General features: G+C 38.9%; 1 protein-coding gene across 22 annotated transcripts in view; it reads left to right on the forward strand.

Moving 5' to 3' along the window:
• Window positions 1–18,392, forward strand: part of RTKN2 (rhotekin 2) — a 196,172-nt gene that overhangs the window by 160,360 nt on the left and 17,420 nt on the right. For 20 of the 22 annotated variants that reach the window (XM_072930896.1, XM_072930899.1, XM_072930897.1 and 17 more), the window contains 7 exons: window positions 4,654–4,850; window positions 6,595–6,653; window positions 7,736–7,957; window positions 10,203–10,256; window positions 11,181–11,298; window positions 12,682–12,882; window positions 17,475–17,569. In XM_072930896.1, coding sequence (XP_072786997.1) covers window positions 4,654–4,850; window positions 6,595–6,653; window positions 7,736–7,957; window positions 10,203–10,256; window positions 11,181–11,298; window positions 12,682–12,882; window positions 17,475–17,569 — 946 coding nt within the window. Of the gene's footprint in view, window positions 1–1,779; window positions 1,832–4,653; window positions 4,851–6,594; window positions 6,654–7,735; window positions 7,958–10,202; window positions 10,257–11,180; window positions 11,299–12,681; window positions 12,883–17,474; window positions 17,570–18,392 lie in introns of those variants that run through there. The other 2 variants (XM_072930909.1, XM_072930917.1) reach the window with 2 other exon arrangements.

Genomic DNA, 18,392 nt, shown 5'->3' on the forward strand with positions numbered 1-18,392 from the left:
CTGAACTCTGCAGCAGAGACAGGCCCAAGGCTTATCCTGGGTGCATGAAGCACCAGGATTAGGTGGAGACTTCCCTTTAAACCTCCCTTAAGCTCACTCTTAGATATATTGGCTGTCCATACGCAGCTCTAAGTATCATACCTTGATTAAGCAAAAGCCTTTTGGCTCCCTGATGGGATTTTTCCACTGAATAACTGGAAAAAGACTTTTTGGGAAAGTCACAGTACCTAAAAAACAGGAGAGAGTATCCAAACAACAGGAAAAAATATAGCATCCATAAATATATAACCTGGGGTAGTGTTATGAAGCAGAGGGATGTAGACTCCCCAGGCAGGTGCAGAGAGAGAGCCCTTTATTGCAAAAACCAGGCCTTCTATAGCAGTTATGCCTTTATCAGTTACATTCCAATTAAGCACAACAAATGTAATTCAACCAACCACCATACACCACAATATCATCATGTAGTGGTTATATAATTTGTTTTTCTACTTCTAATTCAGCTGAGTCACTTTCCCATAGTCCTTTTCTGCTCAGCTGAAGTAACAGGCCTGAGCTGTGATTTTACAAGATTAACAAGGCCTTTATTTTGTAAGATTTTACCTGTATGCAACAGGATAGGGCTTCCCAGTTGTGGCATGTGCCCTGCCAGTGGTATGCAGAGGACTTCAGCATGGCATGAAGGTATTTAATGAATATCTGAATGCCCTAAGAAACATGGCCCAAGATGGAGACAGGTGCTCCAGAACAGCCATCTCTGCCTCCAGGTGAGATGAGCATTCTGGAGGGAAGCAGAGCTCCCTGTCCTCTGCCTTGCACCTTTGCTCTACAAGTTCATTATTTTCCTTCAAGGCTAGCCCGCTGTGTTTGTGCCCCAATTGTTTTAAATTACAATTGTAAATTGTAAATGTCAGGAGTCCAGGTGAACTGCAGAGCACATTTGTGAAATCCTGATGAAGCAATGATGCTTTAAAATTTTCCCTTCTAACTGCATTTTCTTGTATTTTAAATAAGCATATGTTAGCCTGGAGACTTCTGTCTGCTGTAGAAAGCTGTTAGCAACACTGTATATCTCACTCATTCCAGCACATTTTATGTCCCACAAATGTTGACAATCCTGTGGAAAGCAATGAAGATCTGTGCTTTTGACCATCACCTGTCAAGGAGGAATTCAGAGAGGAAAGCCAAGAAATCGGGAATGAAGAATGGATGGGAGACACTATTTGGCTCATTTGTTTCATCTGCCAAAGACAAACAGAGCTGCAAAACTGGCAGCAGAAGAGAGAGATATGACTCCCATTCCTCTCCAGTCAATCTAGTGAATAATTAATGCACTTTTAATCAGTATAACAGTATAATTTTAACAATATGTGCTACTAGTGCAGCTATTGAAGTACCATCGTATTAAAGATGCATAATTAGATGAACTGCAGGAACCCAAGAACACAGTTAAAAATTCATGGCATGCTTTGGAGCAGCAGCGGTTGCTGCCATGAGCCGCTCCCGGTAAGAGTGCTCATCAGAAAGGCGGCACCGGCTGTTTCAGGAAAGTAAATTAACGGGGCAGAAAGAAGCCAAGAAAGTTCCGTCCTGGCCTCCATTACTGGCACTGGCTGTTGTGGCTGAACCTGATGGGATTAGCGCTGCAGTCGGTAGCAGCCGGCGGGCCCCGAGCGCCCTGCAGCGTTGCCCGCCGCGCCTTGCGGCCGCTGCCCGGGGGCGCTCGGGGCCGGGGGCGGGGCGGCCGCGGCCGTTGCCGGGGCGGGAGGTTTGAACGGCGCCGCCGAGGAGGATGAGGCGGCAGCAGCCGGGCGGGCTGGGCGCCGCGGGGCCGGTGAGTGCGGGGCTGGCAGGCCGGGCAGGCCCGGTCCGGTCCGGCCCGCAGCCTCGGGGGCGGTGCCCGGTTCGGGGGGTGCCCGGGGCGGGAGCTGCGTTGTCTCCGAGCTCGGGGCTGTGGCGGCCGCCAGCCCGCGCACCGAGGCCCTCGCTCCTGAGGGGCCGCCCCGGCAGAGCTGCTGCTCTGGGCCGGGCCGAGCTGCGCCCGCGCTCACGCTCCCCTCCACCTCTTTAATCTTTCTTGATTTTCCGAGTCGTGAGGGTTTTTTAACACTTCGAGTTGGTTAAAAACCCCGATAAGTCGAGCTCGGGAGTGTCTGTTGGACTGTGGCTGTTCATTGCAGCAATGGACAGCCACACATTTCTCATTTCTACCTCTAGCTACAAAATGCCCAAGGTGCTGAATTGACTTCATAGCCCCTGTTCTAGGAGAGCACCCGCTGCCTGGCTACTTGCTTACTTTAAAAATATATACTATACTTACAGGGTTTAGGCTTTTAGGTTTACATGTAAACAATTGTGGCAGTAAAGCAGAAGTGTACTTGGAATAAGATTCTGAAAGCCTGTAATGAAGTTACCGATTAAATGAAGTAAAATTTCTACCTGTCCTACCTTTGGCAGTATCCGTAAATTTTGCTCAGCTGTTCTTGTTATATTTGTTTGTTTTGTGACTGCATTGCCTGTGTAATACTATAAAAATTTCTTATACTTAGGTGGGGAATTTAAAGACACTTCTTAGAAGCCTTGCTTAGGTAGCTCCTGAGTGAGAGGCTGAAAATCCCAGCAGCTGTTAATAATCTCGTCTGGATTGTGCTGCCGTTGGTGGGGGAAGGATGGACCCCGCGAGGGAAACAGTGCATTAGTAGACAGCATATGGCAATACAGTGCAGTGTCATTCCTCCAAGTCCAGATGGTGTGCCTATATTTTTAGAGAGAATGGGGGCGGGGGGGGGGGGGGGGAAGCTGACCAGTCTCTTTTGGTAGGCATAAAGAACTTCATACATTCCCAAGTCAGGCTGCTAAATCCTTCCTTCAGATGAGATTTATACACGACGCTTATTTAAGCTATGGCCCAACAGACATTTACTGCTAGTCCAGAATATTTTACGTGAGCCTGGCTGAGATGTAGTGTGGACTGAATGCTTCGTGTAGTTCTTGAAAGCCATTATGGAGATATGCAGATGCCCCAAATAGGAGTGTTTGTTTCCTCACTGTAGTTCTGTAACAGGTGATAGATGTGGAGAGGAGCCAGGGCAGTGCAGAGGCCTGCTGTCTTGGGAATTATTAGGGGGAAGTAGGATGTCATTCTTTGGAGCTGATTTATTAGTTTAGGCTCAGAGAATAAGTAATTATTTCTTAGGGACAGGTATGGGCCTTATTTAGGGTTTCATAGCCATGTGAAATTTGACTTGGAAGAAAAGAAGATGCATGTCAGCTATTTACTACTCTCTTTTTGTGTTCTTTTCTGGATTAGTTCCTAAGAAAAAGTGTGGCTAAAGATGCAGGTGCTGAGAATGCAGAGGTGTTGTTGCCCTACTTTATCCCCTTCTGGCTGTGACTGAAGCTTTGAAAAGCAAACCTATGAGGGTTAAAAATGGGATAGTCTGCAGTGCCATACAAGGTCCCAGGCTTGCATATATCAGTTGTAGAGAAGTTCTGTACCAGCAGAACATCTATGGAAAATATATCTGATGTGAGCTTTGGGAGCTATTTACCACCAGCCAACCATGAATTTGTTAATTCCAGAGGTAACTGAGGCACTCTTGTTTAGTAATGAGAAAGTGTCGCTCTTCACTGGCCTGCAAAGTATTTGCGATGCAACCCTGCAATACCATGACAGCATTCTGTTATTCACTCTGTTCTTCACATGTCAGAAATATTTGGTTTGGCCAGGGACGGCCACATAACAAGGTAATGTGTATCAACCATCAATGGCATCTAGTGGGCCTTTGGGAGACAGCAGTCTGTGGTCCTTCACCTTAATTATTTCCTGGCCTGGTGTGGATTGACCTCTTTGCAGTCAGAAGTGAGGAATAATGCACATTCAAAAATATTTTCTGTGAAAGCGGGCAGAGAAAAGTTGACTTCTCAGCAGATTTTATAAAACCTTAAACCCCCCCACTCCTTCCAAATACAGCGATGGTGAATTCCAGTGACTTGCCAGCCATGTTTAGTTTACTTCATAGTTTGAATGAAAAGTGTGTCTGACATGATGCCTGTACAGTCTTGAAGCCACCACAGCTGTTTGACTTTTCAGTTCATGGCCTGATGCAGTTGAGTATTGGGATAACTCTCCTTTTTTCTTTGCTTCTGCTGTTACCCGAATTTCTTATCAACCATAAGTGAAAAAAACCAGATTTTCTTCCCTTTTTTAAAGATAACTGAAGAGGTGATGAGATTGAGTTTCTGATTTAAAATATTTCAGACGTTTTCTTCAATTCAAAGTTTATTTTAGTAGGGATCACTGTTAAAAGTGGGTTGTTGATTTATAAGCTTTGTTCAGTTAGCCCTCTCTAGAACCATATGCTATTATTCTATGAATGACACATGGAGGCACATAAAATTTTAGTAACTTTCAGATGGTACAGTGAGTTAATCTTGGTTTGGAATTTGCATGTATAATGGCTATAGTAAATCTGTTTTGTTCCTGAAGAGAGAACTACAATTCCTCATTCAGTACCCATTCCACATTCAGTAACAGTTGCAGTAGCTGTATAATTGAAACCTAGAGTTCTCTATCCCAACTGCAGAGGATGCAAAAAGGTTAGAATACTCTTAGTTAGTTTTTAATTTAATCCTTTGGGTTTTTTGCATGTCTAGGAATGTGACACCCAAGAGAAGATCAACTTTGAGGTCCGCATGCGAGAAGGCATCTGCAGGCTGCTGGCAGTGAGCACGCAGAGGGAGCAGCTCCTGCGCGCTGTGAAGGACCTGATGGTCTGCAACGCTCGCATCCGGGCCTACAGGGCACAGCTGCAGGGCCCAAAGGAGCCCAGCCCGGGCAGGGCAGAGGAGCGGTGAGTAACAGCTCAAATTCAGAGGGAGCAGCATGAAGCAGGCATTTACTTACCTGAATTTTTAGCAGTCTGTCTAGGACTGTGGATTTAAATCCTTCCTTATCTCTGAAACATAAATTACTGCTGCCTTAAGGCATTACTTTACAAAATAATTCCGCTGTCTTCTTTTTGCTTTAGAAAATTAAATACAAGTTACGTTTTCCTGGGTAGATTTTATTTTTTACATTAATTTAGTATCAAGTAACACAATGGACGTATTTTCTTGATTACCCTTAGCATACAAAAAGGTACCTAGCCGCGTCTGATGGGGGAAAACAAAGCTACCCAAGACAGAATGCAGCTATTTGTATTTTTCATTCTTTCTATTGTTATCAATGGTCCTTTAATAATGGCCCCATCGTGGTTAGTTGGTGCCCTCTGCTGGCCACTTGTGTTAACTACAGCGAAGTGATAAATGTAGCGCTCAATGAGAAGTGAAGTAGCTGAAAATATTCTCACATTGTAACTCTTGAAGGAGCTAAAGTGTGTGGAATTTATTTGAATAACGTTACAAAGTTTTGGTCTAAATGGAATTTATTTGGGGTGCAATGTTGAGAATCGTAGTGCAGAGACACTATTGCTCTCAGGTTAATAATTTATTGAAATACTACATTGCAGCTTAGTGTAGAAACTCTTTGAGTATATGCTTGGCTCCAGTTAATTGTATCTGTAGGAGCAGTTCCACTACTTTTTGGTTTCAGAATGTTGCCTTTTAGGAGAAAAGGTGGAGGAAAGAGCAGCGTTTTCTGTGCACTATTCTGAAGCTGATTTTGAAAACTAGCATATAATACATGTGGTATTCTGTAATTATTGCATTTGTATTGCTTTTTCCTAATAAAATAAATAATTTTGTAGTGGTTAATCTTTTATTTACCATTTTAGTGATGGAATGTTATCAAGTGTGTCAACTCCTTGTCTTTGGTGTCAGTGAGCACAGAATGGTGATGGTACATGTCCAGAACAGGGCAGGGGTATCTGAACAGTTGCATTGTGTACTTGATTTGTGACTGCCATGCATTGCTTGGATTTCTGTCCTCAGGGGTGCTTGAGATGTCCATGGAGGTCATTAGAAGAGAGGCACACTACAGAGTCATTTCAATTGTACCTTTAGTAGTTGATAGTCCATTTGGAGTCCTTTTCTTTTGATATTTGCTTCAGACTGGAATTTGTTTAAGGCTTAATCATGGCAGAGAGAGAAAATTCTAGGGTTTTCTAGGGTCTATCATCTGTGAGTTCTGAAGATATTCTAACTGCCTCTGGAAGTCATGATACTGGTAGCAGATAGAAACTGTCATTTAATTAGTAGAGGAGGAGGCGGCAATTCTTTAAATAATAGAATCAATAAATTAAGTTGCATCTTCATTGACATGTACAGAAGAGAAAAATTGATAATGTATTTGATCCTGTTGCAGCTGGAAAATACAAAGAAGATGAATCTACTAATCTTTTAATACTCTGGTTACGTATGCTTTGGAGTAAAGTCTTCTAGAGAATTTTTAAAACAGGTTGTGTACCTTCCTTCCAGGTTATGCTTAAGAAATTAATGACTCTCATCTTAAACCAGAGATACCAAAATTAACTTTAAAGAAAAGCATTTGAAATGAGCTATAATATGAAAATCCTGACACTTCTTAGTGTTTAAAGGGTTGAGTTTTAGATATCTAAGTGCACTAATCTCAAATACCTTTTTTCTTCTTTTTTGGAGGTCTTCAGAAAATGAGACAAAAGACCGGATGGCGTGCAGAGCAAAGGTTGCTATATCAGGTAAGAGGCCAGGGTAATCACTTAATTATAGAAGCTAATGAGCTGTGCAGTGTCTTGCAATACAAACTATACAAAAAAGATTGTATTTTTAAAGTGTATATGTGGCTCAGAGGCATCAATCCTCTAATGCTGCGAGGGGACTTGAGCTTAAGTTACACATGGGCTTTTGAGGATCCTACCCTCTCTTTCCATTTTATTCACAGGGCATTCCACAGAGGGAAATACTTCTTTTCTGTTTGCCACTAAACACTGAATGCGTTTCACAGCTAAATAAGTGTGAGCTGAAAACTTTTTTCTCCCCACAACGGCAGGCTTTGAAGTGATAGTACAGGGTATGTCTAACAAATTGAGAGCAGAATTATAACTAGTATGCAAATGTTATTTAGGCAATGTAGATTACATTACTACAGCAAAGGTCTAGTGGTATGGCTTCAATGCAGGCTAGTAACAAGGACATTTAACAGCCATTCCTAGTGGGCTGTTTTCTAGCCTGTTCTCAAACTTCAGCACTGTGGATTTGTTGTTTTGTTTGCCTGTGACAGTAGTGGATGTTACTACATCCAGCAGTCCTGTGGCTGTTCTGCCAGCTTTGCTAACAGATCTGTTTGTGCTCCCTGACCTGCTTCATTAAGAATAAAATAGTGTAGAACAGCTCGCTACTGAAACTGTTTCAGTACATTCTGCATATTTTGATATATCTTTAACCAAGGTAACTCCTAGTAGAAGAATGATGAGCACATGGTTCAATAATGTTTTTTGCCAGCACAGCTGTTTGCAGAATGTGTATCTGTCTGTCCTCCTTATGGTAGCTGGATGAAAGCATCTGTTTGCCTGTCTGTGCTGTGGTTGCACCTTTCTTCAGATTTGGAGAGCCATCTGCAGTGAAGGCTTTAGGGTCGTATAATACACTTCTACTATCTTTAGAAAAACAGAATTTTTTAAGAACTCTGTTTTTAGTATGAAAAACTTGCTCAGGATATGAAAGCTTTAGTTGCTTTCTTTTTATGGAATAAGACCACAGGGGGTGAAATACACCACGCTGTATTTGGTGCCATCTGTTAATGATTCTTCACTGTTACCAGCACAGTGGCTCTCCAAACTGGAGGTGATGTCCTCAGAAGCGTGGCAGAGATCAAGGGGAAGAGGAGGAAGAACCAACTGCCTCTCTGTGCAGTCCAGCCTGGGAGTGCTGGGTGCTGCCATGCCTCACTCTTCAGATACTTTTGTCAGGAAGCCTGGCCAGGTCCAGTTTACAGCAGAAAAGCCTAAATGTTGTTCTTGGCCTCTGCTGATTGATTCTTTCTGTAGGTCACCTGATTTTCTACCCTCAGTAATGCATCCACTTATAAATTTATTAGCGTGTCATATAGTTAGTGCATGCCAGATGACGATTACCAAAAAAGTAGGGCAATCGTGACCAACTGCAAAAGTTTGGGAAGAACTGTGCAGGACTACTGAGGAATATGCTCCTACAGAAAGCAGCTATGTCAGATACTGTGTGGGAAGTGTATTCCTTAATCCACAGTTTTTCACACTTCTATAATTTTTACTTAGCCTCCATATTTTTGAATAAATTTTGTAATTTATGTTATTGTACCAATCGATTTATTTTGTCAGAAGATAATACATCAAATGTTGATGAAAAAAGCATTATCATAATTTAAAGTAATTTTATAGAGGAATCATTGGGTTCAAATTTGATTAATTGTAGTATTTGAATGTATTCAGTTTGCATCCACACAGATTTACAGCTAATGGTAACTGAAATTAAGGTGTATGAAAATTGATCTTTGTTTTTGATAAATGACAGCTCTTTCAGTCCAAGAATGAATTGAAAGCTGATTTACAAGTATCATGTTAAACTTGTTCCAGGATTGATTGTCTATACCCTGATGATTTTCTGACCAAGGTGTAAATTTTTCACATTGCAAGATATTGGAAGTGGCATACAGAAGTAATCTTTAATCTAGTTAACTCTAATTGCTAACAAGGTCTATTGAGCGCATTAAAATTGTCATTCAGAGTTTGCTATGATTAAAGATAGAAAAAGCTTTTATTTGTAACTGTTTTCACATATGAATGGATTTGAGACCTTTGTATTTTAGGAAAGAAACATTCTGTGCTTTGTCTCTGACAAAGATGAATCTTAAAAAGTTTAAGATAGACTTCTGTAATGATTTTCATAAAACTATTTCCCTTTGTGTAAAACCCCCTATTTTTAGAAATGCTTGCTATGCAAATGCATCTTTAGAAGTGAAAGGCAGTTTCAGAACATGGTGATGTATTGATTTTTAGGAAGTTAGAAGTCTAAAGCTGTATGCTGGTAGTTCACTTGAAAGTTCATTTGTTTTCATGAACACTTAAAAATAGATGAATTTGAAAGTTTCAGTATTGAAACAGCTTTTATAGTAAGATGTCTCATTATAAAAATTAACTGAAATTTGAATTTTTCAGTTAACTTCTGAGACAGAATGACTATATGTGATTTCACTTAACAAGTTTTTAGGGTAAACCCCAGTAGGAATACATGACTGTCTGATGCCAAAATACTGGCACTATTTTGCATCAGCATAATGAATGTGGATTTTTCCATCAGCCTCATATGAAGACAACATTGGAGTCAGCAATGCTTCTTTATAACAATATTGAGTATTTTTGTCACAAGACAACCGAGTTCATGCTGTTCACTGCTGCCATCATGTGTCACTTAATATATTGCATATACTTTTAAACAGCACTTGTACTTCAGAAATCAGATTTGGATTTATAAAGCCCTCACAGCTTTGTCTTTTAACAGGGGACTAATAAAAAACATTATGTCTTCACCTGAGTCCTCTAAGATGGAGGAAAATGTAATTTAGTACTGTGTTGAGTTTAGTAGATAAATTGGAAAATTCAGTGAAGAAAATACTTCCCTAATATTAAAATGACAGGCATGATTTAAAATAATGGCTTCATAATTACCTCTCTGCTGTGGTTCTGAAGTAGAAGGATATTTTTGTGTTAAAAGAAAATAGACTTCTAAACTCTTTTTATGCTGACTAAGACAATTCTCACTGGGATGTGATTACAAGTGGTATTTTCTCTGTGGTTAGCAAAACAAGACTGAAGTGTTTGCAGTATAAGTATCCCAATCTTTTTATTAAAACAGGAAGGTTTTCCTTTGCAGTGGGATGAGTGGTTTTCAGCACAAGGTAAGCAGGATTTTGGTTTACATCTGTGCATAATAATGGGCTCAGAGAATACCTCTCAGAACTATGTTACACAACTTCTCTGAAATGTTATTTCAGGTACCTTCAAATGAGATTTAAAATATTCTTTATTCTAGCATAATTTCTAAACAGAAATGATGCTTTTGAACTAATTATTGCATTTTCTTTTGATGTGGATAATAATCTTGAAATAGTTATGCTGTTCATTGGGTGGAAGGCCCTGTTACCACCAGAACATCAGAAAAAGAAACAACACACTTTTTGTAATTTGTTTTGATTGCACATTTACAATATTGACTGTAACTTAATCTCCCTTCCTTCTTTTTTCCCCCTTTAGATATTCGAATACCATTAATGTGGAAAGGCTCTGACCACTTCAGCAAAAAAGAAAGTATGTAAGATGTAATTAATTACTCTGATAAGCAATTGCTTATGCCTGTAAATTTAAACTGAATGAGGAAGTTCATACTTATTTCAACCCCTTTTTTGACCTTTCATTACGTCTGTATTTTACTCTTTCTTGTGTAAATGCTTGTAATTTGAAGTTGCTGGTTGTAGTTAGCTGAGTTAGTTCAATCCTGTGGTTCTTTATTTAAACCCTACTCTCTTAAGAGTCCACCTGAGGAAGAATTCCAGAGGAAGCAACAGAAGAATGTTGTATGAAATGGTTAACTGAGAAACTTCTGATTAAACACATTGTTCTATGTCTTGTCTGCACTTGAGAGAGCATATTGGAGGCTGTTTCCAATGAGTAATTTAAATGAAAGTTGACTGTTGGTGTTGAGGGTATTATTGGATAGCCTTCAAGTACATGCATTTTGCTGTGTCATGGAGATTAATCCTAAATCTGTTCCAGCTGTCACCTGGCATTGATTTCACTTTGATTTTCAATTGGGTCAGAGATGCAAAGCATGGCAAAATAGTCTAATCCTATGTAGCACGTTCATAAAATGATACAGACTTTGGATCAAATGTTATTTTTTTTGTGTAAAGTCAATTTTACTAAACAAAATTACACTTTTTTAAACGTTTTTGAAATTGCTAGCAGACACTATACCTGATTACTCAACTTTTTTTTTTTTCTCTCCTAATAGAGGTAGGCATTTTTTCCCCTTTGTGTATGTTATTCTTACCTATACAGCAGCTTTGATAGGTCAATTATCATAAAATCCTATGATTAAAAATTCTGGTGGGAAGAATTTGAGGGCAATTCCTTAGAGGTCTGAATTACCATTTTGTATAGATTGATTACTGGCAGTGTTTAGTATTGTGACGTGCAATGTGGCTGATAAAAGTTTTCTGTGACTCTCTCCAGAATCACAGCGCTACGCAGTGTTTTGTTTGTTCAGAATGGGAGCTGAGGTTTTTGATACTGAGGTGATTATTGTGGATGAAGCAATAACAGATATCTGTTTTGAAAATGTAACCATATTGTGAGTATAATTTACTTCTGTTGAATGAAGTACAAATATTGCTGTTTTCTTTTGCAGGTGGATGTGATTATGATTAAGTTTGGCTGAGGTCCACTAGGTTTTGCTGTGGGCAAAGGAATCAGTAGAAGCTCTGTTCATTTTAGTGGGTGGAGGATCCCCATCTCTGGAAGGCTGTTTTTTTTGTGCAAAATGATGCTGGTTATAGATGTGACAGTTGATCTGTGCTTCTTTTCATTTTTGCCCTGCTGAAGCATTTTTCTTTATATAAAGAAATAAACAAGCTTACATCTCGAGGACAGCATTAAATTAATGCTAAAACCTTCAAGCATTATGATATTACAGGTGTAAATGTTGCACCTCATTGTTATCCTGTCCAGCAGGTTACAGTCTCTTTCCTCATGTAACGCCTCATGTCTGTTACACCTACCTGAGCATGTGCTTGACTCCACTCCCTGCCTTTACTTTTATGTCAATGATTTAGAGTCCATCTCCTGAGGAAGACTGACTGGGAAACTTTAAATACTAAAAAACTTTAAATTAAACTCCCGAAAAGTGATTTTAAAACAAATTTTAAACTCTCTTAAACACCTGTTCAAGTTAAGAGTGGGGATAAAGACTTAAATCTGCTTCTTCAAAGTTATGAGACTTAACCATTATAATTTTCTGTGAAGCACTGCAACAAAAGCAGAAAAGGCACCCTAACTTGTCTTGTATCCCACAAAGCATAGAAAGACTTGATACAAAAGCTTTTGGAATTATTTCATTATGGCATGTGTGTAATGGCATGATTTGTATCTGAAAGATGAGGTTAGGCTCCTGGCTTGATGACTAAGCTTGAGAACAAGACAATCAGAGAGCTGAAAACTGAGAAAGGTTGTGAGCCAGAGGATTCAGCAATAGGTAGTTCAGTTGTAAATGACAGATTTTATTAGATAGCATTTTTTTTTCAGTAATTTGAAGGGGATGGGGTGCAGATAAAATATCTTTTAAACAGTTCAATCTGATTTAGGACCATATGCAGGGCTAGGTTTTCAATCATGTGATTTTTGTGTAACAGTAGAGGGCAGATTTAAGTGTGTTTGAATGTCTTGCCTGTGTATTTCCATAATGTGGGTGTTTTTTCCGTTTTTAACCTAAATATTGAATTTCCTGTTTGTAATTGTTTATGCTGCAGTTATCCATCTCATGACCCCAGTACTGTTACTACTGTGTACTCTAGTCCTTAATTCCATATTAATGTATATCTGTGCCTGAATTTGATGGCATTCCTTCCCTTGATTAGAAATTTATTATTTAATCTATAAAGCAGAAGCAGCAGCATTCCTTGGCTCCATACGCAGTTTGTTAACAAACGCTCTGAAATTTTCTCCTCCCCCACTTCAGTGATGAAGCAAGCCCAGATTTCCAGGTGAAGGTTGAAGTGTATAGCTGCTGTACAGAGGAGTCTTTATATATAACAAACACTCCTAAGAAACTGGCAAAGAAACTTAAAACATCCCTCAGCAAAGCTACAGGGAAGAAACTCAAAGCTGCGCTGGAGGAAGACAGCACTGAACCCCTTGTGCCTGCTGACCCAGTCATCCAGTAAGCCACATATATTGATGTTCTGGTTTTATAGTTTTTAAAATAGAAATAGGCCAAATATAATTGTAAATTTCTGGCAAACTGCCAAGAAACTGTTTTTTTTCTCTACTTGCCCAAGTGAAAAAAAATTTACATTTTAAATAGGAAATGAGAAAGTAGGTGTGAATTCCAACCATGTCGCTGAGCCTTGGGGCCTGGTTCTGATCTTGAAACACACAAGCAGCCTTTATGTTTGTGCTCCACAGCCAGCCAGCTGGTAAATCCACTGTTCTTTGCAAACTCCATAATATTTTTAGTTTGATCTCTAGAGGAAGTTGAACTTGTACAGTCTGTCTGTGTCTCTCTGTCCATCTACCTCTCCTCTTTTCCTCTTCCCCGTTTGCTTCCGCCCCCATACTATTTTTGCACCTAGCCAGTGTTGCTCATAATTGACAGGTAGATATGTGTAAAAGTTACAAATTGTGTGAAATAGGAAGTTGTGTATGTAGGCAGAAAAAACCACTCCTGTACCCTCTTCCCTAATTCCACTTGCTAGCTTTTCAGTAAAACTCTGCACTGCCAAAGGCACTTTATAGTTACAGGCTACTTAGCAGGAGATTTCTGAATTGACTTTAGCACAGGACATTTTAAAATTACATAACTGCTTTTCAGTGTTCGTAGGCATAAATGCTTTTCCCAATAATTTACCTGTTTCCTTTTAAAAATTAACTGCCTACTAATATTTTCCAGCTACTTCAATTTCATTGGGATTTAAGTAGGCCAAATACCTAATTTGCAAATGTTAATAGCATTGGTTTATTTTGTTTATTTTAACTTTTTTTAGAAAGAAATTTTTTCAAGGAATTCCTCTTTTTTTTGGCGGCCGACAGTAAAGAATCAATGCTTAATTCTTGCTGGGTGTTTAGTCTTAGTCTAGTTTCATATCTAGACTATTTGCTGGGATTTTACAAGGAAACATTCAAGCATATTCTATCTTTGTTGAATTGATATAACTGCAAACTGATTTTTCTGTTTGACTCAAAAATAGACATCCAACAGATCTTATCCACAGATAAAACAAATTTTATCACTGACTTTGCAGTGGATTCCACCTAATGACAATACATTTTTCAGTCTGCATCATGTCAGGTGGCTGTGCTTTCCACCAGCTTCAGCTGAGCCGTGAGACACTATCATTAGACACAGTTTGAATCAGATATAACCACTGGCTTCTTTGCTTCGGTATAGATTGCCTGTCTTTTAAGGAAAAAGCACCAGTAGGCAATTTAAACAGCTGCCTCCTCCCCAGGGTTTTGCTTTTGGTTTCTCAATTGAATTTTCCTTCCCTCCATCTTGGAAGTTTGTTGTTTGTACTGTAGATAATCATCTCACAGTGACTATTATTTTCTTAACACAATTAAATGAACAATGAAGTGTTAAATGATGGCATTGCTGGATGATTAAAATAGTTGTTTGGAAATAAATGGGTTATTATAGGCAGAAAATAAGTTGTCAGTTTTTTTATAGCTTCCTCCAAGGATTTATATTAGACCTTGGTATGTAGCCCTTATAAAAGGGAAGAAACTGTAAGATTACAAGAGATCTTTCAAGTATTCCCAGAGAGTTTTACCAGTCCAGCAGGGGAAATTAAACTGCAACAAAAAAGTGAACTTTCTATATTATGCGAACACCTTTTCTCTGTAGATTTCATTTGTACAAGCCTTTTTCTTTCCAATGCACACATGAGTGAAATTCTCCATTTTCCAAAAACTCTGTGATCCCTCTCTTTCAAACTTCTTGGCTTAGAAGTCTTTCTGGTTAGTGAGGAAACTGTCAGACTTGGAACTTCTTGAAAAAGCTTAGTGACAAAGGGCTTGATTGGTTGCTTAAGTTAGTTAATTTGAAATATACTGATATTCTTTCTTAATTATTTCTCATTTAGCAGTCTTTTGCCTGCTTAGTTTTTCAATTCTGGCTTAAATATTTTTTTTTCTTTTTCACATTTTTCATAGAAGAAAAATTTTAAATGCAGTTTTGCTATTAAATTCCAGTGTAACTGGCTTGCTCTTTGGATAAATCACTGGAGAGTCTCCCTAAGTGCCTGTTTACTCATTTGCAGAACTGGCCTTTGTGTGTCCTGGTTGTTGTTTGATATATTGTCCTCCACTGGGCTGAAGGTGCAGCAGCTTCCATGTCCTGTGTTTGATTTGGCAAATCCCCAGTGACATTTTGCTGGAAGTACACAGTCTAATCTGGTGGCCTCTTTGATGGTTGAGTTTTTGTTAGCATCTGAAGGTTATATTTGGTTTTACCTTCTATTATTTAAGATCTCATAAGATCTGATTAAATGTTGAGCATATTGATTTTTTTTTTTTTTTTTTTTTTTACTTCACAAGTCTTCTACTTGCTCCTTCACTCACATTGAATGAATGGACTAAGACTGGGATTTCTAACATTTGGTTTAATATTCAGGAATAGATTCTGGAATTGAAGATGTCTTAATTAACATACATTGATAGTGTGTTATAATTACACCTTCCCACACCCAGCTCTGCATGGAAACTTGGGTGGCTCTGTCTCTTGATCAGTAAACAGACTTAACAATGAGCCTTTGCTACAGGCATGTTGTGGAGATGAGCTGCTTTTCTGCCTTTTTTTTTTTTTATGAAGTTGTTACATGGGAAAATACAACAGATATGCAAAGTACTGAATGAGATGCAGCAGGCAGATTATTCTTTGTTATACAGAGAAACTGCCATTTAAGGCAGTTATTCTCTGAAATGCAAAGGAAAAACACAGTCAACAATCCTGATTAGCCAGTTAAATCTGAAAAATATCTGTAGATAAAACTTTCCTAAATTATATTGCAGCTGCCTGAAAGGAATGACTTGTATTTTAGAATTAAAATGTTACTGAGGAGCATATTTTAAAAGTGAAGTAGCTATTTTTTTTGGCAACGTTGTTGTGGTAATTAGTCATGCTTTAGAAAAAAAAAGTAACTTTAGAATCAGCACAGCAGTTTTATCTGTGAGAAGAAACTGAACTTTTTGGTACAGTTTAAATAGAATGGCAATGCATTGCTCAACTGCATGGTCAAACATAATCAGTGAAGAATCTTTTGTTAAGGAACAGCTTAGCAGGAATATATACAAATGCTGATGAGTTTTTTGTTCAGATTGCCCTCTTGAAGTACTTGATAGCAGTGGTTTTTCACCTAGGATGTTATATTTTATTTAATTTTCTCTTTGTTCCCTGGAGACAGATACTAACAGACCTCCCCTCTAACAAACTTCCTACTTTTCCTCCTCCTCTTTCGTTAGGGTTAGGGGGACATAGACACTCTCCTTATTTATCCACAGAGCCAAAGGTCAGAAAAATGTATGTTCCCACTGTGCTAGTAAGAAAAATAAAACTTGAATAATACTAAGATGGAAAATTATTCTTGATGATCTTAGCTCAATGGTGTCTTCTCAGCTTTTACGCCACTAAGCTTTCTGATGTTCTACGGAAGATATTTTAAGGATCTTATGCTAGATCCTGTTGGGAGAGTAGTTAGTGATTTGGAGGGGTTTGTTTTCTTGTGAACTTTGTTCTAACTGCCGTTAGCCAGGTGGAATTCCTACTGCATTGCTGGACTATAAATCTGTTACTTGGTCCGATGAGTATTTTAGAGAAAAGGTTAATGTACTAAATTTATACCAGTTTATTCCAAGAACTGCATTCCACAATTGCACTGTGCTGAATTGTAAGAGTGATACTTTTTTTTCCCTAGGCAAAATACAAAACTAAGATAAAAGATTCTGAAACCCCTTAAGTCCAATAAGTGAAAAGAAATCCTTTCTGCTACAAAACTGACCATAGGATTTCTTTACAGATTTCTGCCTGTGAATAATCAATCTATTGGATCCTATTAAAAATACATACATAAACAACTGGTTTATAAAGTGTAGCCAGCATAGGCAAAGCAAAGAGCACAGCAACGTGGAGAAGCATTATAATGCCTTTTAATTTTTAACCTGTATTTTCAGATAAAGTTTGTCATCCGTTGTTCTATTAACTTTAGGAATTTTTGAACCTATTACCAAATCTAATTGCTTTAGGCCTAGTAATAAGAGCTGTAAAACTATTGAAAGTTACTTGGTGTGTGACTAGAGGAGAGAGGTGTTTTGAGCATGCAGAGGGTGCAGAGGGTTTGGATAGCACGGTCTGTATTCCTGTGTTTGGCCCAGCTCATAGGCAGTGACCACATGAGAAGTCTCCTGGCCAGCAGGTCCCAGAGAGGAGGCAAGAGAAAGAGTTGCAATGAATGATGGCACTGGCCTGGAAGTTGTGGGGTGGGAGGAACTGGAGGTACACACATGGAGGCAGGAGATAAGGATCTAGGAAGGAGAGGAACAGACTGAACAGTGTTTACAAGAAGAACCAGAGATACAGGAGTTGTGTGGGAAGAGGTTGGAGGTGTCTATCTGTGGCCACTGACAGGTCCTGCCCTGCACCTTGATGTTTCCTTGTTCCGAAATGTGGTCTCTCAGGCATGTCTAGACTCCCTTTAATTACTGCCCAAGCAACATGAAGCAGAAATGTCCTAAACATGCCTTTTCTTTCACATCTAGTGGAGCAAAGTACAGTTTGCTAGCATACACCACTTTGGGCCTGGAAAGTGCTGAGGATAATTTCAGGACCCACAACCTTACCATTACAGGAAATGGTAAGTACATATGGTATCAATTTAAGGCAATAAAAAAAAAGTAACATTTTGCATTAAAGTCTTGTAAACTAAAGAGCTTAAAGAGATTATTTTTCTTGATACTCAATATAGAACAACTTTAATAAAATATTTAACGGCTCTAAACCAGGCATCTGTACACAGCTGAATAAACTATATGTTGAGTAAAATTTCAAGTCCAGATGAAAATTTAATTCATTTGGGAGTTTCTTCTGTCATTTGTATCTCTGTCTTATGTGAGTTGGAGTTATATACAAATTATTTCCCCTTCCTCACAATCAAGGAAGGGTATCAGAATGAAGAACAGCTTGTTCCTCTGTAGTCAGAAGGAGAAAAATTGCTTTGGTTTGGTGAGATTGTTTGAGGCCCAGATTTAACACAGGATGTAAGGGTGTGTGCTTGCAGTCTATGCTGGATGCTAACACTGTGGGGGACTGATTATACTGCAACCGATGGTGGTATTTTCACTTTTTGGTACTTTGTCCATTATTTTCTGCAAGGATAGCTCCTCCTATAAGCCATCCTCCAGTTGTTAAGACGTGTGACTCTCACTGTTACTTCTGGGAACTTAAATGATTTACTGGGGTAAACACCACCTCAAAGGGAATTTCCTTCTTTACGTTTCAGTAATTCTGAATAAGTACAGGTTTGAAGATTTATGGGGCATTTATTTCTTGAAGTGTTGGATGAATAATTCTGAGTACCTTTGCTATTTGTAAGCCTTTCTTTATTAGTACTTTATATCTTCTTGAAGTTCCTTTTTCTGACATTAATTTACATAATTTAGTCTGGTGAGGAAGGACAT

This window comes from Taeniopygia guttata, chromosome 6 (assembly GCF_048771995.1).
Source record: "Taeniopygia guttata chromosome 6, bTaeGut7.mat, whole genome shotgun sequence".
NCBI lineage: Eukaryota > Metazoa > Chordata > Aves > Passeriformes > Estrildidae > Taeniopygia > Taeniopygia guttata.